Genomic DNA, 26,289 nt, shown 5'->3' with positions numbered 1-26,289 from the left:
TTTCAAAATAAAATGAATGTACAATGTTATATAAAAAGACAAATGATGGAAGATGAGATATGAGCAGTGAAAATATGTAACAAACTCTACTCTTGTGGCAATAAAATATAAAAATAGCAATTAATAGAAACCTGCATATGTTGTAGGTAAAAATAGGGCATGAGGTTTGGCTCAGAGGTCAAATACCCCTGGGCTCCATCTCCAGACTCACCAAAAATAAAATAAAATTAGTGGGACAATTGGTAAAACTTTAATAAGGACTATAGAAGAGTTTAAGGTTAATTTTATGAATATTAATTTCTGAAATAATTGTACTGTGGTCATACAAGATGCATCTGTGGAAGATGGGTAAGAGGAGCTGTAGTAACACTTGAAATTTTAAAATGTCTTTAAAATTAACATTAGAAAATTGCTCATATATTTGGTGCAGTATTTTCATCTTTAGAAAGCTAGCCTGGAGCTGGGTGTGGTGGTATATGCCTGTAATCCTGCTACTTAGGAGGCTGAGACAGGAAGATGGCAGGTTCAAGGTCAGACTCAACAATTTGGTAAGACCTTTGGAAATTTAGTAAAACACTGTTTCAAAATAAAAAATAAAATAGGTCTAGGAGTGTAGCTCAGATGTAGACTGCCCCTGGGTCCAATCCCTAATACCAGAAAAAAAGAAATATAGCCTGAAATTTATAAAATTTTGCCACATCAAGAAGTTTACTGAGAAAAACTTGAGATTAAAGATGGTGGAATAGAGGAAAGCAGTGCATTTTGATTGCCCCAAGGCTCAAGATTCAGGCTATGGGAAGATTGCTTTGTAGCAAGAGAAGAAAAGCAGTCAGAACCTAGTTGAATTGGAAACTGCACAAAGAGCAGAAGATTGCAAATGGATAATTTTCCCAACACCGTTAGGCTGTCTTCTCCAACATATATTTTTGCCACTTTGTTGAAAGTCAGTTGGCTGTAAGTATGTGGGTTGGTGTCTGCATCTTTTGTTCTGTTGTATGTTTCTGTTTTTGTGCCAATACCATGCCACTTTTGTTATTATAGCTCTGTAGTATAATTTGAAGTCAGGTATTGTGATGCCACCTGTATGATTACATTGGTGAGAATTGCTTTGGCTATTCTAGATCTTTTGTTTTTCCATCTAAAATTTGGACTAATTTTTCTAGCTCTGAAGAATGACATTGGTATTTTAATGAGGATAGCATTGACCCTGTAGATTGCTGTTGGTAGAATTGCCATTTTGATAATATTTATTCTGCCTATTCAAGGACATGGGAGATCTTTTCATCTAAGGGCTTCAATTTATTTCTATAGTGTTTTATAATTTTCACTGTAGAGGTCTTTTACCTCACATAGATTTATTCTTACGTATTTTATCATTTTTGAGGTAATTGTGAATGGAATTGTTTTCTGGGTTTCTTTTTCAGTGGTTTCATGATTGGCACATAGAAAAGCTAATAATTTAAGAGGGAATTCACATAATGGAGGAGAAACTAGTGGAGCAGTGGAGGGGGTCTAGGGGATGGTGCTGTTGTAAACAGATTTAGAATTACCTGTGCTAATCTCAGTATCATGTATGGGGAAGGGAAGGGAGCTGGGAGAAAGCTCAACAAATGCTGTGTGTCCCTATCACTCTGAACTACATTTTGATGTGAGACTACAATGTACCAATAAAAGTGCACTTAAAAAAAAAAAAAAGAGTAGGCCGGGCGTGGTGGCGCACGCTTGTAATCCCCGCGCTTGGGAGGCGGAGACAGGAGGATCGCGCAGGTTCGAAGCCAGCTGCGCTGGCGTAAGAGACCCTGTTTCAGAAATATAAAATAGGTCTGGGAGTGTAGCCCGGAGGTAGAAGGGCTTCCAGGAACCCCAGTACCACCAAAAAAAAAAAAAAAAAAAGTACTAGAAAGAGCTCCATGCATCTCATCTGGTGAGCTGAGGTGGGCACCTTCTTGAAGAGCCTGTGCTGGATTTGGCAGCTGCTGGAATCCAGTGGCTCCTGGAGACAAACTCCAGCAAAGAAGCTGAATCCTGTGGAGCCAGTTATTGCAGAGAACCAACACAAAAAAGCAATTACATTCTTTTTTCCATACTTAAAAACCACAAGACTTCAAATCCCCACACTACCCAGCTAAACTACGCAACAAACTCCTATGGCTATAGCTAAATTCATCCGGACTGAGAATCCAGAGATTCTTACTACAAGGACTGAAGTTACTACAATGGCCTTGTCAAGACTATGAGTTTGCAAAATGTCCCAGCAAGAACCTTCATGCCTACAAGGATTCATGTGGCAACAACCAAAGTTTTGCATGGAGTTTGAGTTGACAGGCCATTCCTGTGGAGGTAGGGACAGGGCCTACAGTCTGACACATCACAGAAGTAAATTAACAGGCAGTCCTTAAAGACACTCAGGTGTGACCTAGAGTCAACAGTCTACCCTTCTGTGTGGCTTCCAGTGATCACTGGACTATCAATGGTGTTGTCTTTGGAGCCAAATAACTCAAGCCAGTGAAGCTGCAATCTAAGGAAGCTATAATTTCTCACCCCACAGAGTATGAATACCATGAATACGAAGGCCAGTTGTTGGTAAGTTCTCACTTTATCATGGCTTTCCCTGGAGCAAAATATCTCAGCCACCCATGCTCCAGGCTTGGAATGGTACAATCTCTACCATTGCAGAGTTTGGGCGACTTGAGTAGGAAAGCAGGAGTCAGCAGAGTTTCACAAGATTGCAACTGGCAGATCAGCAATTATGTCCCTGGGACATTTTAACTATCACACTAGAGTTTGTCTGGTGATCCCAGATGTTGGTGGCTGACAATGTTTCACATGATTGCAACCAGCAGAGCAGTGATGGTGTCCTTGGAGCATTAAAGCTTAGTCAGGTGGGTTCCAGGCTCAGAATGTCATAATCTTTGGCCCTACTGAGTTTGGGCCCAGTGACCAGGGAGGCCCATGGTCAGTAGGGTTTTACATGATTGCAACCAGCAGAGCAGTGGTGGTGGCTGGCATTGCAGCTCAGCCAGCTTTGTTACAGGCCCAGAAACATAGTATGTAGCCCTACTGAGTTTGGGCCTGGAGAGCATGGAGGCCTATAGCTAATCAGAGACTGCAGCTCGCCTGCACTTGCTAAATACTCTATCCCATTGAAAAGGTTCTAGGGGACTGATGGATGACAGGGAATCAGGGCCCTGGCATAATTTCCCAGATTAAGGAATAAAATTATGCAAAAGTCATTGGTTCCCCCACATCAAGGCCAACCAAGGAACAGATAGAAAACCTCAGGAAGGTGGTGTGTGTGTGTGTGTGTGTGTGTGTGTGTGTGTGTGGTACTGGGGGTGGAACCCAGAGGATTTCTACCTCCAGGCTGTCCTCTCACACCTATTTTTAAATATTCTTATTGGAAACAGTCTTACTACATTGCTGAGAGCCTCACTAAGTAGCTGAGGCTGGCTTCGAACCTGTGCGATCCTCCTGTCTCAGCGTCCCAAGTGCAGGGATTACAAGCATGTGCACCTGTGCCTGGCTTAACCTCAGGAAGGTTTAAAAGCCCACTCCCCAAAGGCTTTAAGATCACTTTTTCTGGGACCCCTCCTTTGGTAGAAGAGCTACTTTGTCTTCTCTCTTACCCTAACAAACTTTCATATTTCTGTACGCTTTGTTAGTCCTGTACTTCATCAAGATCCACTAGACAAGAACTCTTATTAAAGAGGAGACACGCTGTCTCAAAAACAGACATAGTACTCCCAAAGAAGAGGATGCCAAAACAACAGAGATACAAACCTAAGAATCCTGAAAACATGAGAAAGAAGACCAACAAGGAAACAACAAACTCCCACAGCCCCACAATAATGGATATTACCAATATAGAGCTGCAGAAAATGTCAGAAGAATTCAGAAATTTGATTATCAATATGAATGAAGACCTTAGAAAAAAATGAGAGAATGTGTACAGTAATATATGAAGGAACATATTAATAAAGATTGATGTCCTAAATAAGAATAAAGAAGAGGCTCTGAGTGAAATGAAGGAGAAAACAAATTAAGTGAAGTTCTCAATAGCAACCATCCTTAGAAAACTAGACCACATGGAAAATAGAGTCTCACTCTTAGGAGACAGATTATTCAAAACTGACCAACACTAACAATATAGGGAAGGTAATACAATACCACCAGACTATTCAAGAAATCTGAAATAATATGAAACAACCAAACTATGGATAAAAGGTATTGAAGAAGGTCTTACAAGTACAAAATAAGGGGATTAGGAACATCTTCAGAAATACAATATCAGAGAATTACCCAAACATGAAAAATGAGATGGACATCCATGTACAAGAGACTTTCAGAGCCCCAATAAAAACAGAAAAAAGAATTTCTCCAAGCCACATATCAAAATGACAAGAACAGATGCCAAGAAGAGAATCTTAAATGTATTAAGAACAAAAGGACAGGTGGTATTTAGAGGCAAATAACTCTGAACTTCTCAACCCAACTCATGAAAGCCAAGAGGGTCTCGTACAATGCACTAAAAGAAAAAAAAAAATTCCAGCTTGACATGGTGGCACAGACTCAACCCCAGTATTTGAGAGGCTGAGATTGGAGGATCACAGGTTTCAAGCCAGGCTCAGCGGCTTAGGGCCTCTACAAATTAGACCCTGTTTCCAAATAAGATAATCAAAACTAGGTCTGGGGCTATAGCCTAGAGGTAGAGGCCCTTGGGTTCCTCCCTTAGAACCACACACAAAAAAAAGAAACAAAACAAATTTTTAACCAAGACAACTATATCCAGCAAAAATATCTTTTAAAATTTATATTAAAACCTGGACTTCCAGGAAGATGGTGACCAAGGGAAGCAGCACATATCAGTCCTGCTGAGACTCGGTCTCTATTGCTGTGAAAACTGCGTTCTGACAAAAGAAGCCAGCATAAATTTAAAAAGAGCACAACAAGTGAAAGGTGACTAGATGGCAGATCAGAGAACGGAAAAGTACCTCAACCTCATCTAACAGCTGCGGCCACAGCAGGCATCTTGCCACACTGGTCTAGGACTGCCAGAAACCTACAGGGGGGAAAAAAAACTTGAAGTAAGTGGCTGCAGCTCATCAGAATTGTAAGCTGTCAGTTCCTCCTGTGCAAACACCAGCTATGGCTTGCAGCAGTGGCAGCTGAGCTCACTGTGCCCTCTAGAGATCCAGGCAACAAAAAACAAAAGGCCAAGTGACATTCAGAGGCAAACCAATTAGAATCACTCCAGACTTACCAAACCAAGTCATGAAAGCCAGAAGGGCGTGGAGTAACATATCCCAAACTCTGAAAGAAAACAACTTCCAACCAAAAATTTCCTACCCAGCAAAACTATCTATCAGATTAGATGGGGAAATAAGAAGCTTCCATGACAAACAGAAACTGAAGGAATTTATGTCTTCAAAACCAGCGCCACAAGCTGGGCATGGTGGTGTACACTTGTAATCCCCGTGCTTGGGAGGAAGAGAAAGGAGGATCACGCAGGTTCGAAGCAAGCCGCTCTGGCTTAAGAGACCCTGCTTCCAAATAAAAAGTATAAAAATAAGTCTGGGAGTGTAGCCCAGAGATAGAAGGGTTTTCAGGAACCCCAATACCACCAAAAAAAAAAAAAAAAAAAAAAAAACAGCGCTAGAGAAAATACTCAAGGAGATTAACTACAAAGAAGAAATAGGTAATACACACCAGAACCAAAGAAACAAGATTCTCCATCCAGCAGACAACTAAGCAAGAAGAATAAACAGTATCTCAAACAAAAATTATCTCTCTATAATCACATTGAATGTAAAGGGCCTCAACTCCCCAATAAAAAGACATAAATTGGCAAAATGGATTAAAAACTAGAATCCATCCATCTGCTGCTTACAAGAAACATACCTTACAAGTAAAGATAGGAACAAACTCAAGATAAAGGGCTGGAGCAAGGTAATCCATGGTAATGGAACTCGAAGACAAGCAGGAGTAGCACCTATGATAGACTTCAAACCCAAACTTATTAGAAGAGACAAAGAAGGTAATATTTTAGTGGTAAAAGGAATAATCCAGCAAGAGGAAATAACAGTAATCAACATCTATGCCCCAAACATAGGGGCAGCTACTTTCATAAATCAAACTCTTTGTGACATGAAGTCACACATAAATCCCAATACAGTAATACTGGGAGACTTCAACACAACTCTCACAACATTAGACCGATCTTCCAGACAAAAGGTCAATAATGATGCCTCAGAACTAAAGAACACCATTAACCAAATGGACCTGGTGGACACATATAGAATATATCATCAACTACAGCAGAGTTTAAATTTTCTCAGCTGCTCACGAAACCTTCTCCAAAACAGATCACATCCTGGAACACAAAATGAGCATTAGCAAATTTTAAAAATGTTACATACTTCCCTGTGTCATTTCAGACCATAATGAAATGAAACTAGAAATCAACTATAAGAAGATTTAGAGAAACAACATTAACATGTGGAGACTGAACACCACACTTCTAAATAAAGAATGGGTCATAGAATATGTAAGAGGTGAAATCAAGAAATTTATAGAAACAAATGAAAATAAAGATACAACATATCAAAACCTCTGGGACACTTTGAAGGCAGTATTAAGACAAAAATTTATAGCACTGAGTGCTCACATAAGAAAAACAGAAAATCTTCAAATAAATAACCTAATGACACACCTCAAAGCCCTTGAAAAGCAAGAACAATTGAACCCCAAAGCCAGCAGAAGACGGGAAATTATTAAAATTAGAGCAGAAATTAACGAAAAAGAGAATAAAAAAACAATACAGAAAATCAACAAAACCAAAAGCTGGTTTCTTGAGAAAATTAACAAGATTGATAAACCACTAGCCAACCTAACTAAAAAAAAAGAGAGAATCAACCCAAATTATGAAGATAAGAGATGAAAAAGGAGACATTACTAATGACAGTGTAGAAATACAGAGGATTATCAGAAACTACTTTGAAAAACTATACTCCAACAAAATGGAAAATCTGGAGGAAATTGGCAACTTCCTAGATAACTACAACCTTCCTAAATGGAGTCGAGAAGATATAGAACACTTAAACCAACCAATAACAGTCAAAGAGATTGAAACAGCAATAAAGAGCTTACCATCAAAGAAAAGCCCAGGACCAGATGGTTTCCCAAGTGAATTCTATAAAACCTTTCTTTATAGAAGAGCTAACCCCAATACTCCTCAAACTATTTCACAAAATAGAAAAAACCAGTACTCTCCCAAATACATCCTATGAGGCCAACATCACACTAATACCAAAACTGAATAAAGACAGTTCAAGGAAGGAAAACTACAGGTCTATATCTCTGATAAACTTGGATGCAAAACTATTAAATAAAATACTAGCAACATGCATTCAAAACCACATCAAGAAAATCATACACCATGACCAGGTAGGGTTCATCCCAGGGATGCAAGGCTGGTTCAACATTCGAAAATCAATCCATGTAATTCACCATATAAACAGAATCAAAGACAAAAATTACATGATCATTTCAATAGACACTGAAAAGCATTTGATAAAATTCAACATCCATTTATGATAAAAAAAAAACACTGCAGAGAATTGGAATAGAAGGAACATATCTCAACATTATTAAGGCAATCTACAATAAGCCCACCAACATCATATTAAATGGGGGAAAACTTCAAGAATTCCCCCTAAAAACAGGAATGAGACAAGGATGTTCATTATCACTACTTCTCTTAAATAAAGTACTAGAGACTCTAGCCAGAGCAATAAGGCAAGAAAAGGAAATCAGAGGAGTATACATAGGAAAAGAAGAACTTCAACTTTCACTATTAGCAGATGATGTGATACTATATTTAGAAAACCCAACAAACTCAACCAAAAGGTTTACAGAACTGATCAACGAATTCAGCAAAGTATCTGGATACAAAATCAATCTTAAAAAATCAGAAGCTTTCCTGTACACCAACCATAAATCTACTGAAAAAGAAATTCAGAAAACATTTCCATTCAGGATCTCCCACAAAAAAATAAAATACTTAGGAATAAGCTTGACCAAGGAGGTAAAAGATCTCTACAAAAAAATTATAAAACAGTGAAAAAATAAATTGAAGAAGATCTTAGAAGATGGAAGGATCTTCCATGTTCATGGATTGGCAGAATAAATATCATTAAAATGGCCATCCTCCCAAAAGTGATCTACAGATTTAACGCAATGACCATTAAACTACCAAGATCATTTCTCACAGACAAAGAAAAATCAGTCCTTAAATTTATCTGGAATAACAAAAAGCCCGGAATAGCCAAGGTAGTTCTCAGCAACAAAAACCATGCAGGAGGAATCACAATACCTGACTTTAAACTATACCACAAAGCCATTTTAATAAAAACACCATGGTACTGGCAAAAAAAAAAAAAAACAGATACATAGACCAATGGAGCAGAATAGAAGACCCAGAAAAAAGCCCACACACTTTCAGCCAATTGATTTTTGACAAAGGTGCCAAAAACACACACTGGAAAAAAGATAGATAGCCTGTTCAACAAATAGTGTTGGCAAAACCGGTTAACCATATTCAGAAAATTGGAAATTAATCCTACTTTCTCACCCTGTACAAAAGTCAATTCAAGATGGATCAGAGACTTGGAAATCAAACCAGAGACCTTGAAGCTCCTTGAAGAGGGCATAAGTCCAACACTGCAGCACATAGGCACAAATAAACACTTTCTCAACAAGACCCCAAAGGCACAACAAATTAAAGGGAGAATCAATACGTGGGATTGCATGAAACTGAAGAGCTTCTGTTCAGCAAAGGAAACTGTCAAGAACCTCAATAGAGAGCCAACAGAATGGGAGAAGATTTTTGCCACTTACCCATCTGATAGAGGACTAATATCTAGAATATACAGAGAACTCAAGAAACTCAACACTAAAAAACAAAGCATCCAACAATGAAATGGGCAAGTCAACTAAATAGACACTTCACAAAAGAAGAAATTCAAATGGCCAATAAATGCATGAAAAAATGCTCAATATCACTGGAAATCAGAGAGATGCAAATCAAAACTACCCTGAGATTTCACCCTACCCCAACTAGAATGGCAACCATTCAAAACACAAACAACAGATGCTGGCGAGGGTGTGGAGAAGTGGGAACTCCAAAACATTGTTGGTAGGACTGCAAATTAGTGCAACCACTTTGGAAAACAGTATGGAGAATCCTCAGAAGAATGGGAACAAATCTACCATTCGATCCAGCAATACCACTTCTGGGTATCTACCCAAAAGAAAGGAAACCAAACAACCAAACTAATGCATTTGTATCTATGTTCATAGCTGCACAATTCACCATAGCCAAACTATGGAACCAGCCAAGAGGTCCATCAACAGATGAATGGATTACAAAACTGTGGGATATGTACACAATAGAATTTTACTCAGCCATTAAAAACTCAATTACATCATTTTCAGGGAAATGGATGGAACTGGAGGACATTATGTAAGCAAGATTAGTCAGTCACAAAAAATAAGAAATCAGATGCTTTCCCTAATATGTGAAAGCTAAGTAGAAATGGGTCATAGGAGGAACTCTAGATGAAAAAGGAGATCCTATAGAGGAGCAAACAAGACAACCTAAATGAGGGGATGGGAGGGAGAAGAAGGAAAATCTCTAAAACACACAATGTACTTAAACATATTGAATTCAACCACTAAGCCAAGCAAGGGAAGGAAGGATGGGAAGGGAATGGGGTGGGTATTGGGTAGGGGCTAAATGGGTGATGTATACATGTATGTCCACACAAGTTTTTTGCCCCAATATGATGTATGAATAAAATGCACCAATAAAAAATTTTTAAAAAACCTCTGGAACACTTTGAAAGCAGTATTAAGAGGAAGATTCATATCACTAAATGCCCACATAGGTAGAACAGAAAATCACCAAATAAATAACCTAATGACACACCTGAAGTCCTAAAAAACAGGAACAATGTAACCCCAAAGTCAATAGAAGACCAGAAACTGTTAAAGTCAGGGCAGAAATCAATGAAGTAGAGAATAAAAAATAGAGAATATCAACAAAACCAAAAGCTGCTTTCTTGAAAAAATTAACACGATAGATAAACCACTAGCCAACTTAACCAAAAAAGAGAGAATCAATCTAAATTATGAAAATAAGAGATGAAAAAGTAGATGTTACCAACAGTGTAGAAATCCAGAGGATTATCCAAAACTACTTTGAAAAACTATACTCCAACAAAATGGAAAATCTAGAAGAAATTGAAAACTTTCTAATTAAATACAACCTTCCTAAACTAAGAAAAGAAGATATAGAAAATTTAAATTAACATATAATAATCAAAGGGATCAAAGCAGCAATAAAGACCCTACCATCAAACAAAGGCCCAGGACCAGATAGTTTCCCAAGTGAATTTTATAAAACCTTTATAGAATAGCTCATACCAATACTCTTTAATCTATTTTGTGAAATGGAAAGAAATGAGACTCTCCCAAATACATTCTATGAAGCCAACATCACATTAATACCAAAACCAAATAAAGACAGCTCAAAGAAGGAAAACTAAGGCCTATATTGTAGATGAACTTAGACACAAAACTGCTGAACAAAATAATAGCAACATACATTCAAAACTACATCAAAAGCCGGGTGTGATGCATGCTTATAATCCCAGCATTTGAGAGGCTGAGACAGGATCACAGTTTGAGGACATCCTCAGCTACTACTTAGGCCCTCTGCAACTCAGACCCTGTTTCAAAATAAAGAATAAAAAATATGGCTGGGGGTGTAGATTAGAGGTAGAATGGCCCTGGGTTCCATACCTGGTACCAAAAAAAAAAATCAAGAAAATCATACACCATGACTAAGTAGTGTTCATCCCAGGGATGCAAGACTGGTTCAGCATATGAAAATCAATCCATGTAATTCATCACATAAAAAGAACAAAAGACAAAAATCACTGATCAATAGACTCTGAAAAAGCATTTGACAAAATCTAACAGATTTATGCTGAAAGCACTGCAGAGAATTAGAATAAAAGGAACATACCTCAACATTATAAAGGCAATATACAATATGCCCACGTCTAACATCATATTAAATGAGAAAAACTGTGAGAATTCCCCCTAAAACAGAAACAAGATAAGAATGTTCATTATTACCACTTCTTATCAATATAGTACTTGAGACTCTGGCCAGAGCAGTAATGCAAGAGAAGAAAAATCACAGGAGTACAAATAGGAAAAGAAGAACTAAAACTATCACTATTCACAGATTACATGATACTATACTTAGAAGACCCAACAAACTCAACCAAAAAGCTTACAGAACTGATCAACAAATTCAGCAATGTGTCTGGATACAAAATCAATCTTTAAAAAATTGGAAGCTTTTCTGTACACCAACCATAAATCCACTAAAAAAGAAATCCAGAAAACACTTCTATTCAGGATCTCCCACAAAAAAATAAATTACTTAGGAATAAACTTAACCAAGGAAGTAAAAGACCTCTAGAAAGAAAATTATAAAACACTGAAAAAAGAAATTGAAGAAGACCTTAGAAGATCGAAAGATCTTCCATGTTCATGGATAGGCAGAATAAATGTCATCAAAATGACCTTACTTCCAAAAGTGATATACAGATTCAACACAATACCTATTAAATTACCAAGGTCATTCCTCACAGATATAGAAAAATCAGCCCTTAAATTCATTTGGAACAACAAAAAATCCAGAATAGCCAAATTAGTTCTCAGCAACAAAAAAACATGCAGGAGGCATCACAATACCCGGTTTTAAACTATACTACAAAGCCATAGTAATAAAAACAGAATAGTACTGGCACAAAAACAGATACACAGACCAATGGAGCTAAATAGAAGACTCCAAAACAAATCTGCACACTTATAGCTAATTTATTTTTGACAAGGATCCAAAGACATAATACACTGGAGAAAATATAGCCTCTACAACAAATGGTGTTGGCAAAACTGGTTAACCATATGCAGAAAATGGAAATAAACCCCACTTTCTCACCCCGCACAAGAATCAATTCAAGATGTATCAAATACTTAGAAATTAGACCAGAAACCTTGCAGCTCCTTGAAGAGGGCATTGGTCCAACACTGCAACACATAGACATAGGTAAAATCTTTATCAACAAGACCCCAAAGACATATGAAACTATAAGGCAGATCGATACACGGGATTGCATTAAACTGAAGAGCTTCTGTAAAGCAAAGAAAACTATCAAGAACCTCAACAGAAGCTGGGCATGGTGGCGCACACTTGTAATCCCAGCATTTAGGAGGCTGAGTCCAGAGGATTTTGGTTTGTGGACAGCTTCAGCTACTTAGTGAGGCCTTCCACAATTTAGTGAGACCCTGCTTCAAAATAAAGAATAAAAAATAGGGCAGAGGGTGCACCCAGAATGCCCCTGGGTTCCATCATCAGATCCTCAAAAAAAAAAAAACCTCGAGGGGACTTCCGGGAAGATGGTGACCGAGAAAAGCAGGGCTTAAGAGCCCCGCTAACAACCAATCTCCATTACCACAAAATCAGCACCTTTCATAGCCAGAAAACACCATCACCAGAGAAACAAAAAAATCACCAGGCTCCAGAGAGAAAGCGGACTGAGAATAGAGCTCAGAGCCACAGAGGAGATACACCGGCCTCATGCCTGAGGACGCAGCAGCAGCGATTTACTGCAGGCAGCAGCGGCGAGTTCACCAATGGCTATAGCAAGCCGAGGTGAGCTGCTGCGGAACAGCCATGTGGGATTTCTCGGCGCAGGGAGCATCTAAAGCTCCCAGCGGCTGAGCTCAGCACACGCTGCAGGGATTCAGAGTGGAAATCAAAACCAAGAAGAAATACACCAGCCTCACGGCCGAGGGCATAGCAGCGGCGCCATATTGCCACCGGCGGCAGCAGCAGCGAATTCACCGAGTCCAGTACAGCTACATCTGCGTACTCAAGAACAGTGAGTCAAATTGCGGGCCACAGAGGAGAAATCCCAGTACTGTACTCCCAGGGACTTGACCCAGTGGGGGAGTGGTGGTGGCAGAGATATCACACCATAGGAGAACATGCAACCTGGCACCCCCCCCCCCACAGTCTAAAGCAGCCTCTATCGACTCTCTGGGTCAGAGACTCTGTGATACAACCCAGTAAAGGAGTAGTGGGGTCTGAGATACTACTGACTCGAGATCCAGAGCACCTTAAGTGAAGTCATAGTGACCCAAGGGAAGAACCCAGAGAAGGCACAAACTTCCGAAATCATGGGAAAGAGGAATAATACTGGAGCAATGAATGCTCACAACCCCACAACATCAGAACCCGATAAAACAGAAAATCAGAGATTTCTAGAAGATCAAATCAGGAAAATAACTGTAGAAATAATAGAGGTGCTTCGAAAAGAACTCAGACAGAGCCAAAAAGAGATAAAGGATGCAATTAATGAAGTAAAGGCCTCAATTCAAAGCACAAACAACCGATTAGAACACATGGAGAACAGAATCTCGCTCTTAGAAGATGATCATTCCAAAAATGAACGCATAGTTTCTAATCTAGGAAAAAATATCCGACAGCAGGAATCTGATATTGAAGAAATATGGGCCCATTTTAAGAGAGATAACCTAAGAATAATTGAAATAGAGGAGGGAAAAGAAAGTGAAACCAAAGGGATCAACAATCTCTTCAAGGAAGTAATAGCAGAAAATTTTCCAGACATAGAGCAAGAGGTCGATACACAGGTCCAGGAAACTTATAGAACTCCCTTTAGACAGGATCAAAGAAGAGGATCCCCACGCCACATAATTGTCAAAATGACTAATGTGGAAGCCAAGGAGAGAATCTTAAAGGCAACAAAAACAAAAGGCCACGTGACATACAGAGGCAAACCAATTAGAATCACTCCAGACTTTCCAAACCAAGTTATGAAAGCCAGAAGGGCTTGGAGTAACATATTTCAAACTCTGAAAGAAAACAACTTCCAGGCAAAAATTTCCTACCCAGCAAAACTTTCTATCAAATTAGATGGAGAAATAAGAAGCTTCCATGACAAACAGAAACTGAAGGAATTTATGTCTTCAAAACCAGCACTAGAGATAATACTCAAAGAGATTAACTACAAAGAAGAAATAGGTGACACACACCAGAACAAGAGAAACAAGATTTTCCATCCAACAGACAACTAAGATCGGTTATCTATGGAGATTCATTATTTATGTTAGTCTTTTACCTATTTCTAAATGGTATTGTTTGCCTTTATTGTTGTTAATTTTTAGGATTTCTAGTTGGAATAGTAATATACCTTCAGATATAGCATTTGGAAATATTTTATCCCATTCTATTAGTAACTTTTAACTCTGTTTACATTGTCTTTGGATATACAATATATATTTTTTTATTTTTTAGGGAGTTTGTATACTCTTCTGTTGCCTGTGCCATTGAAATCATATCCAAGAAATCACTGCCAATTTCAATGTTGTGAGGTTTTATGACCCAGATTTTCTCCTAAAAGTTTATAGTCTTAAGATTTATATTTAGGTCTTTTATCTATTTTGAGTTAATATTTGTAAATGGGATTAGGTAAGGGTCCAATTTTATTCTTTTCCATGTAATTATTATTTTTATTATTATAAAAGATTATTATTTCCACCACCAAATGTTCGTGGAAACCTTGTCAAAAATAACTTGACAATATAGGGAAGAATTTATCTCTAGGCTTTTGTTTAACTCCAATGGTTTATATATCTGCCTTTAGAATAGTACTACACTGTTTCAATTATTGTAGCTTTATATGGTTTAAAATTAGAAAATATATATCTTCTAGCTTTGTTCTTTTTCAAGATCGTTTTGGGTATCTAGAGTCCATATTCCATATTAGGATAGATTTTTTTTTCTGAAAAATAAATATATAAATATATGATAGTTTCACCTAAAAAATAGAAAAAAATATTCTCTGGTAAGAAAGAAAGTAAAAAGAAATATTGAAATGTTATCTTTAAGTCATCAAAAGCTTGGTATCAGACAAATGAAACTGTTATGTGAGATTATCATTTTTAATTTTGGATAAATTGCTATAATACTAGATGTCAACCACTAAGCCAAGCATGGGAGGGAGGGATGGGGAGAGAATTGGGTGGGAATCGGGTGGGGGCTGACTGGGTGATGTGTGCATGTATGTCTACAAAAGTTTGTATCCCACTATGATGTATGAATACAGTGCACCAATATAAAATTATTAAATAAAAATAATAAAAAAAAGCCGGGTGTGGTGGCGCACGCTTGTAATCCCCACGCTTGGGAGGCAGAGACAGGAGGATAGCGCAGGTTCGAAGCTAGCCGCGCGCGCTGGCTTAGGAGACCCTGTTTCCAAATAAAAATGTAAAAATAGGTCTGGGAGTGTAGCCCGGAGATAGAAGGGCTTCCAGGAACCCCAGTACCACCAAAAACAAAAACAAAAACACACACACACACACAAAAAAAAAATAATAATAATAATAATAATAATAATAATAATTTATTTATTTATTTTAAAAAAACCCTCAACAGAATGGAAAAAATTTGCCAACTATTACTCCAATAGAGGACTAATATCTAGAATATACAGAGAACTCAAGAAACTCAGCACTAAGAAAATAATTAACTCAATCAAGAAGTAGGCAAATGAACTAAATAGATACTTTACAAAAGAATAAATTCAAATGGCACAATAGATATATTAAAAAATGCTCAACGTCATTAGCGATCAGAGAGATGCAAATCAAAACTACCCATAGATTCCACCTGAATCCAACTAGAATGGCAAGCATTCAAAACAAAAACAACAAATGCTGACAAGGGGGTAGAGAAGTGAGAACTCTAATATATTGTTGGTGGGATTACAAATTACTGTAACCCTTTAGAAAACAGTATGGAGGATCCTAAGAAGAATGGGAACAAACTTACTGTATAATATAGCACTACCACTTCTGGGTATCTCCAAAAGAATGGAAACTAAACTACCAAACTAATACATACATATATATGCCCATAGCTGCATGACTCACAATTGCCCAACTATAGAACCAGCCAAGTTATTAATCAACAGATGAATGGATTACAAAACTATGGGATATGTACACAATGAATTTTTTTTGGCAGTACTGGGGATGAAACCCAAGGTATTCTACCTCCAAGCTACACCCCTAGCCCTATTTTTTATTCTTTATTTTGAAAAAGGGTTTCACTGAGTTGCAAAGGGTCTCACTAAGTAGTAGCTGAGGCTAGCTTTGAACCATGATCCTCCTGTCTCAGCCTTCCAAATGCTGGGATTATATGTGTGTACCACCATGCCTGGCCCCACAATAGAATTTTACTCAGCCATAAAAAAGAACAAAATTACATCACTTACAGGGAAATGGATGGATCTGGAGAACATTATGCTAAGTGATATTAGTCAGTCACATAAAGTAAAATATTGGATGTTCTTCCTAATATGTGGAAGCTAGAGAGAAAATGGGTCATAAGAGGAGCTCTAGATGAAAAAGGAGAAACTCTAGATGAGCAAATAGGGAAACCTGAAGGTGATGGGAGGAGGAAAGAGAGAAATTCCCTAATGTACACTATATACATTTACAAGCATATCAAAGTAAATCACTGAGCCAAACATGAGGAGGGAAAGGAAGGGAACAGGATGGAAATTGGGAAAGGGCTAAATGAGTGATGTGTGTATGTATGCTTCTACCATCTTGTACCCCACTAAGATGCATAACCACAATGTACAAATAAATATTAAAAATAAAATTAAAACCTTCAAGACAAGAAGAAACTAAAATAATTCATGTCTACCAAGCTGGCACTAGAGAAAGCTTAAAGTAATAAAACACACACAAAAAAAGAAATACTAGAGCCAGAGAAGGGTAAATTCCACCAAAAGAGAAAACTAAGTGAAGGAAAAATAACACTACATCAAACAGTAAATAAAATTCAAAATGAAGGCTAGGCATGGTGGTACATGCTTGTAATCCCAGCATTTGGGAGGTGAACTGGAAGATCTCAGTTTGCAGACAGCCTCAGCTACTTAGCAAGGCCCTTCGCAACTCAGTGAGATCCTGTTCCAAAAAATAAAAAAGACAGCTGGGAGTGGTGGCAAACGCTTGTAATCCCGCACGTGGGAGGCAGAGACAGGAGGATCGTGCAGGTTTGAAGCCAGCTATGCTGACTTAAGAGACCCTGTTTCCAAATAAAATATAAAATAGGTCTGGGAGTGTAGCCTGAAAGTAGTAGGGCTTCCAGGAACCCCAGTACCACCTAAAAAATAGAATAAAATAAAATAAAAATAAAAAAGACTAAAAATAGGACCAGGGGTGTAGCTCAGAGGTAGAATGCCCCTGGGTTCCATCCCCAGTACCACAAAATAAATAAATAAATAAATAAACCTCAAAGTGACAGGAAATAAAAATCGTCTCACAATAATGAAATTGAATGTCAGTCATCCAAACTTACAGATTAAAAGGTATAGCCTGGAAATATAAAGACTATAATCCAACTATATGCTGCCTTCAAGAAACTCACCTTACAGGCAAAGCTATTCATAGGTTAATAGTGAAAGGATGGGAAAAGTTATTCCATTCAAATAGAACCCCAAATCAAACAGAGTTAGCAACTCTTATATCTAACAAAGCAGGCTATAAGCCAAAACTTAGATAAAGTGGACCATATTACTGATAAAGGAACAATACAAACATTTATCCCCAAACATGGGTGCACCCTATTTTTAGAAAACAAACTCTTCATGCCATTAAGAGTCTGATAGACCTCCAATGCATAATATTGTGAGTTTTCAACATACCACTTTTACCACTATTTCAATATTCCAGACAAAAGATCAAAAAGACAAAATTGTCTTTATACTGTAAAGGCTACATTCTAACATGAGATGTAAACATGTATGCCATCATGTCTACATTCTGACATGAAAGTTAAACATATATAGAATTAACACAGTACAAGCCAGACATGGTGGTGTATGCCTGTAATCTCAGTGCTTGGGAAGCTGAAACAGGCGGATCACAAGTTCAAGGCCAGCCTCGGCAACCTAGCAAATATTTTAAAAAATTAAAAAATTGTTTCAGAAATAAAAATAAGCCGGGTGTGGTGGCGCATGCTTGTAATCCCCGCGCTTGGAAGGCTAAGACAGGTGGATCGTGCAGGTTCAAAGCCAGCCGCGCTGGCTTAAGAGATCCCGTTTCCAAGTAAAAATATAAAATAGGTCTGGGAGTGTAGCCCGGAGATAGAAGGGTTTCCAGGAACCCCAGTACCACCATACATAAATAAATAATAAAAAAGGGCTGGTGGTGTAGCTCAGAGGTGGGATGCCTTTGGGTTCAATTCCCTGTGTTCTACCCCCAAAAAAGAAGAATCAACACATTACAAAAAGACATATTTGGCCGGGCGTGGTGGCGCACGCTTGTAATCCCCACGCTTGGGAGGCAGAGACAGGAGGATCGCGCAGGTTCGAAGCTAGCCGCGCGCGCTGGCTTAGGAGACCCTGTTTCTAAATAAAAAAATATAAAATAGGTCTGGGAGTGTAGCCCGGAGGTAGAAGGGCTTCCAGGAACCCCAGTACCACCAAAAAAAAAAAAAAAAGACATATTTGCCTAAAAATTTCGTGGTATGGGATATCTATGTTTATAAAAGTGGTACCGATTAAACATTTGTGAATTGTACTTATGTACAACCTGCACATGGTATATAATTTTTCTTGTTTTATCATTATATCAAAAAAATCTAATACTTATTCATTCTTGAGAGTCACATTATTTATGAAACATTTCTAAAAGTGTTTAGACTATTTTTTACTATACCAAGGTACTTTATTTTTTCAACATTTTTCTATGATACATTTGCCTCCTTTTTATTTATGTTATGATGATAATTCTCTGTTGTTTATTAAATAATTCAATTTAATATTTACCCATGCTAATTATTTTCAAATAATTTTGTTTGTATGAAATTCAGTCATGGAAACCCAGGCTGCTTCAGAGAAAGGAAACAATGGTTTAGAAGATATTATGTGTGACTAAAGGAATATAAGTTCTAACCCTTAGAACCAGATAAAAGTTAACCAAGACAGTACATCACATTTACTTAATGAGAAACATTACAAAGGACTGCACACTTACAAATCTGATTATATATGTAAAATACATTCTAGTGAAATAGCCATTACTATACCCACATTTATATAGAAAACAAACAAAAATCATTTATTCAAGTTTTCTAAATAAGATTTTAGTTTATAGAGTTGGGTTTTTTAGATCTATTTGACCCCAAAGATAATTTTAATCATGTCAAGAGGCTAAAAAGAAGCTATATAATACTTAACCTGCTGTGAAAACAAAACTTGATGACTTATTGGTGAAATGTGTGTGTGTAAGTAAATGTGAAAATATTGCAAACTGACCATCTTTCTAATTTTGAATTATATGGGATAGGATAGTTTGGATATCACTGATATAATTTGGCAGTTTACCTTGTGGTTTATAACTCTGGAGATAAGACTGTATATTTGTACCGAATATTTTCCATGATAAAGAAATCTGTTTCACACAATTTTACCTCATTTCTGAAGTTCACTATTTTGGCCTGAGATCAATGCTAATTAAAGTCTGGGGACTTTCTTCCCCTGGGTTATTTACTGAAAAGGTTTCTAGACCCTTAATTACAAATTACTAAGCAGTCTGCCAAGTTAGATCTTAACTGATATACAAATCTGTTTTTAAATCTTCATAGTAGTATAGAATCACAGTTACTGGGCTTACCTCAAAAATATGATTTTCATCTACATTTAGCCAACTGCATTCATTTTCCTATGTAAAAACAGCCTTCTGCTGAATAGTGAGAAACTATATCCAATCATAGAAAATCTAGATGTCAGCATTTCTTTCTTTTTAAAAAAAGAAAATAGCTTATTTCTTTTCTAAAAAAATATTAGAAAAATTAAAATTATTATGTGCTAACTTCAACAACTAGGTTGTACAAGAAAGGATCTGTGAATCCCCTTTTTGATGTTCTCCAAGATTTGAACCTCATTTATATACACCTTGTTCTTTACTCAGACCTCTAAGTTCAGGCTGGAGTTGAGCAGAGACATGGTTTACAATCCCTCAAATAATCCCTGAGCTCCATACAAGACACTGGATCTGAAATAAGCAAGACCAAGTCGGTAATGCATTAACAACCTGCATTAAGTTGTTCTCATATAACTGTAATTTCTAGAAAATCAGATTTCCAAGTCTCAACAGCAAGTCAGCAACTGAACAAGATTCCATGTAAGTCATCACATATTGATTGTCACCATTTCCCAAAGGCAGAGGTGACTAGAGAAAAAGAGAATTTAGGGTAGAAAGCAAACTTGGTTATGGTAATTCTATAGAAAATTTATGCAGCTAATGTTAATTGTAATATACTTGCAATATGAAAAGATCTGTGACAATCTTAGATATGTATTTGGTAGGCTTTGGGGGATTCCAGTTTAGGGGGAAGCTGTATGGAGTCACTATTTCTGTTTGACTATCTGTGTGAGTCATATCAATTAAATATAGTATAATAAATACTCTGATCAATTCTATAATATTCAACAGGTACCATCATGTGCCTAATCTCAGTAACTGAGTAAAATAATCCCTTGAATGTATCCTTTTGTTTTTAGAAAACCCTTTTTTTTTTTACTGATTTATGATTCCAGTGAGTTTATTTCAAACTGTCTTGTATATACTCAGAGACACAATTTCAAATTGTGCTAACAATAAGAGCACATTGTGTTTGAAGTAGATATGATATGGAAGACTTTTTAAAAGATCAGTAAAATCCTTAGGCTAACATGTATAATGTTACACTCCTCATTTTTAATAGCTCTGTCTTCTTCTAAATTAAGAAAATAATGAAGATATCTCAAAAGTGGCAAAGCGCCTGCTTTGCAGGTGCAGCGTTCTGGGTTCAATCCCCGGTTCCTAAAAGACAACAACAACAAAAAAGACCCCCTGAAAAAAAAAAGCTAAAAGCTAGCCCTCAATAAATATTTATTCAATGGAATAAAATGATAAAATGTGATTTGTTTTGTGGCAACAATTTAATAAATAATTTAGAATTATTTACAATGACAACTCATATTTTGAGTACAAAGAGTATTTTCAGTGGTCTAGATTTTTTATGATCCACAGGTTTCATTTCCCTAAAAATAACACACAGATTGTTTCAATAAACTGGCTTATTAGTTAGTATGTTTATAAAAAAAAAACTAAGTAAATTTTTAAAAACAATGGTTACTATATTAAAACATGAATGAATTAAGCACATTTTATGCTTTTTATTTGTAATAGTTTTTTATGTTTAAACACTACCTCTCCTCCTTAATCTGTGTTTTTAATTCTTTGCCTCTTTATTCTCAAAGTTATAAACTTGTGAAGACGGCCGGGCGTGGTGGCACACGCTTGTAATCCCTGCGCTTGGGAGGCTGAGACAGGAGGATGATCACGTAGGTTCGAAGCCAGCCTCAGCTACTAAGTGAGGCTCTCAGCAACTTAGTGAGACCCTGTTTCTAAATAAAGTATAAAATAGGTCTAGGAGTATAGACTGGAGGTAGAAAAGCCCCTGGGTTCCACCCCAGTACCACACACAAAAAAGTTACAAACTTGTAACTGATGAATGTAAAGTTATAAAATTATGAAGTTATGAACTCATAGTATTGATGAATATTATGGCTTGTATAATAAAAGGGTCTACACCTGGTGAAAATTGCAGAACATGACAGCTGTAATGATGCTGATGATCAGAATCATGAACAAATGTTGTGTAGTTGGTTTAATTTCTCACACTCACAGTTGAGGCCCTTCGATTATTTTTATATACTTTTATTGGTGCATGATAGTCTCACATCATAATGCAAATCATACTAATAGTGAAGTATGTGCACACAGAACTTGACAGGCTTTTTTCCCCCAATTATTTTAATTTTGGAAAAGCAAATCAGGTTTTTATAGCTGACAGATGTGTTCTACATATCACTTGGAAGAATTATTAGCTCAGTGGAAAAACGGCAGGCCAAAAAACTGTGGCATAATATAAATATACAGGTAAGAATTCTGTGACATTCTACAAGATGAGAAAATTGAAAACTTTCATTTATATGGTTCAAAATGTTTAAATAAAAATATGTGAAACACTTGCTGGGCGTAGTGGCACACACTTGTAATCTCAGCATTTAGGAGGCTGAGACAGGAGGATCGAGGTTCACGGACAGCCTCAGCTACTCAGTGAGGCCCTCCGCAATTTAGTGAGACCCTGTTTCAAAAGAAAGCAAAAAGAAATATTGAACTGTTATCTTTTAGTCATCAAAAGCTTGGTATCAGACAAATGAAACTGTTTTGTGAGATTATCATCATTAATATTGGATAAATTGCTATAAAACTAGATGTCAACCACTAAGCCAAGCATGGGAAGGAAGGATGGGGAGGGAACGGGGTGGGGATCGGGTAGGGGCTAACTGGGCGATGTGTGCATGTATGTCTACAAAAGTATTTTCTTTATACCATTATGATGTATGAATACATTGCACCAATAAAAAAATAATTTGCAGATGGGGAAATGAAAAAATTAAAAAATAAAATAAAAAAATAAAAAATAAAGAATAAAATATAGGGCTGGGGGTGTTGCTAGGAGGTCGAATTCCCTTGGAGAAATATATATATATATATATATATATATATATATATATATATATATATATGTATAAAGAATTCTAGTTTGTTTTCCATTTGGTTTTCTATGTGACTTTCACCAACAATTGGCCTGTGTTTCTGATCAGGAGTAGCACATTGCTGCCTCATAACTTATTCATATTTACATTAGTAACTATGAAGCTCAAAACAATTTTTACCTAATATATTTTATTTAAAACATTCTTACCTAATTTCCCTTATCCATAAGTTAGCACTCTCTTCTATGTTAATTTAACATTCATTTCTTATCTTAACTCAGTGTTTTTTGAAAATATAGACCATGATGAATTTTTTGTTTCATTTTAGCTACCAGTATAAATATAGTGTAAAATACAGTGAGTATTCAGCAAATGTAATATGGAAATGAGTAATTGGTAAAGGCTTTTAAAGAACTATTTTAATTGTCACTCTCTGAAATAGTGCAAATTTGACTTCCATTATTAGCTGTTGTTTTATATTTCACCAGGCTAATGACCAAACAGTAGCAACAGGTTTTTTCTTAACTGATATTTTTGTCATAATTATACTTAAATAAAACATCTATAAAAAGAGCCATCAAATTTAGCCAGGAATGGTGGCACACACTGGTAATCAGGCTGAGACAGGAGGATCACAGTTCAAGGACAGCCTCATCTACTTAGTAAGGCCCTTTGCAATTCAGTGAGACCCTTTTTCAAAATAAAGAATAAAAAATAGGGCTGCGGGTGTAATTCAGAGGTCCAATGCCCCTGGGTTTCATCCCCAGTATCACAAAAAAAAGTCAGTTTAAACCAGAGGACAATATTGTTTTATATTATAAAATTTCCTGTTCTAATAATAGATGACAGAATATATTTTTACATATGTGCCTTTTTATTACTTTTATAATTACAAATACCAATGAATATGAAAGCTTCTACATGTACAACACTGTCTTACTCAGGTTCAAGTGAGAACCCCCATTTTTAGCAACACAATATGGAGAAGAATGGCGTTAGCTCTCACTAGGAATGCAGTTTCATTGAAGGAACTTAATACGTATTCTCCTTGAAAATGTGATGAACTCCACGGAGTTTGTTCAATCTTAGAGTTAATAGTTTCATATTGACCTTATTGATCTTATAATTAATTGTATTATAATTATATATATTTTAACTATAATTGACTTTTTTTAATCTTATAGTTAATAGGTTCATATTGTACTTTAGATAAGTAAAACATAATCCAAAATATTAAAAGTTGTTTCAGGAGAAATATGGGTAACAGAAAAATATAACAAATAGTTATTTATTATAGTTATTATAGTTTTCTGGTATATATAGCACAAGGCACTGTTCTAAGTAGTTTATATGTAGTAACTCATCTAAGACAGCTACCCCATGAAGTTGCTGTTTAATCTCCCTACTTTAAAGCTGAGGAAAGAGACAGTGAATGATGGGATTTGAAAGGGGTAGTATTATTCCTGATGTGTACTCTTACCCTCACTACATAGTCTCTCAGCTATGCTAATTAAAATGGTATGTGTTATACCATTAAGGGAGCATAGGAGATTAAGCAGGGAAACTCTTCTTAGAATTTCATAAAGTTGCATTTGAACCAACGTTGAAGAAGCTCAAATAATAGAAATGAGATGCATAATCCTGAGGGAAAAAAAAGTGAAGATGTGTGATTGTGCAAATAGTATGGGAAGACCATAAGAACACTCATTTACTGGAGTTGAGATTTTAGGTGTATCATTCTAAAAGGTGGGCTCATAGTTTATGAGATTCTTCAATTTAAGAAAAAGAAAAAACAATCCTACAGAGGCTAAGAAGCACTGATGTCGATTATTGTTTTCAATATTCTTTATTTTAACAAAAATTTAGGCAATTGTTCAGCAATATATGTTACATAAATACCTCTGGTAAGATGGTGGCAAATGCCATCTGGAGTTTAGAGTTGAGGAGAATGTTACAAAATGTTTATATCACAGATTGATATAAGACCTGGACTGAATATCAGTGGTTCTAATCCATTTTATTTGTTCCCAACCTGGTTACATTTCGTAGAGAGGCATGGCACATGGGAATGAATCAACTGATTTTATCCTTGTAGGACTCTTTCCTGGATTTCAGCATTCCATTATCCTCAACTCTGTGATCATATTTATCTATATCCTTGCCTTTCTGGGAAACCTGCTTCTGATTGTCTTGATTTGGGGGGATCCTCAGCTCCAAACACCCATGTACATTCTCCTCAGTCAGCTCTCCCTCATTGATTTGACATTAACTTCCACCATTGTCCCAAAGATGGCCTTGAACTTTTTTACAGGGGAAAGGACCATATCATGGATTGGCTGTGGAATACAAAGTTTCTTTTTCCTGATGTTGGGAATGTCAGAGTGCCTCATCTTGACCCTCATGGCTTATGATCGCTATGTGGCTGTCTGCAACCCACTGCGTTATACCACCATCATGAGTCCCAGAATCTGTCTGCACATGGTTGCCGGATGTTGGATTGGAGGATCTTCAAGTTCATTTATTCATACAGTATATCCTATGCATTTTCCCATCTGTGGGTCAAGGGTAATCCAACACTTCTTCTGTGAGGTACCAGTCCTCATTAAGCTCTCCTGTGAAGACACTTCAGTGTATCAGTTGGTGGTGGTGGTGACAAGTATTGTGCTGCTTGTTGTTCCTTTTAGTCTCATCACAGCTTCATATACTCTTATCTTCCTCACTGTCTCCCATATGAACTCTGTCAAGGGCAGAAGAAAAGCTCTGGCCACCTGCTCTTCCCATCTAACAGTAGTGAGCCTCTTCTTTGGCCCAAACATATTCATCTACATGACTTTCACTTCCTCTCATCGTCCAGAGCAGGACCAGGCACTCTCCGTTTTCAGCAACATCCTCACTCCCATGCTAAACCCCCTCATCTACAGCCTGAGGAACAAGGAGGTGGTGGAAGCTCTCAGGAAGTTGGCTGGGAGGTACATTGTTTTTAGTAGATGAAAAATCCCTCGAGCCAGATGTGGTAGTGCACGCTTGTAATCCCAGCATTTGGGAGGCTGAGACAGGAGGACTGTGCAGGTTTGAAGCCAGCCTCAAAGCTCAGCTCGGAGCTACTTAGTGAGGCTCTCAGCAACTTAGTGAGACCCTGTTTCCAAATAAAATATAAAATAGGCCTGGTAGTGTAGTCTGGAGGTAGAAAACCCCTGGGTTCCATCCCCAGTACCAAAAAAAAAAAAAAAAAAATCCCTCCATATGTAAAAATGGCATGCTCATCACCACAGGCAAAATACAAATTAAAGTTTGAAGACCAAATGAGTATTGTTTGGTTTCAGAAAACTAAGACAACTGTAACTTTATATAAATTAAACTTTTCACTTATGATTGTTCTGACCTTCAGTGAAGACTGATAGGTTTTTGTTGTAAATATTGGGTCATAACTACGTTAAAATATTTTTAAAAATTATTGATTTTTGACTGTGTGCATGGCACTTGGAAGTAAACTCAGGGGCATTCTACC

General features: G+C 37.0%; 1 protein-coding gene across 1 annotated transcript; it reads left to right on the top strand.

Annotated features, from left to right (window-relative positions):
* Window positions 1–24,836: 24,836 nt before the first annotated feature.
* On the top strand, window positions 24,837–25,772 carry LOC308274351 (olfactory receptor 2L8-like; the record flags this gene model as incomplete). Its single annotated transcript, XM_080712012.1, has 1 exon — window positions 24,837–25,772. One exon carries the CDS (start codon window positions 24,837–24,839, stop codon window positions 25,770–25,772), a length of 936 nt encoding a protein of 311 aa, XP_080568138.1.
* Window positions 25,773–26,289: the final 517 nt, after the last annotated feature.

The sequence above is a fragment of the Muscardinus avellanarius genome (assembly GCF_963383645.1).
Source record: "Muscardinus avellanarius genome assembly, chromosome: 1".
Classification (NCBI taxonomy): domain Eukaryota; kingdom Metazoa; phylum Chordata; class Mammalia; order Rodentia; family Gliridae; genus Muscardinus; species Muscardinus avellanarius.
The sequence above is the reverse complement of the archived record's forward strand: the minus strand, read 5'-3'. Positions and strand labels throughout refer to the sequence as shown.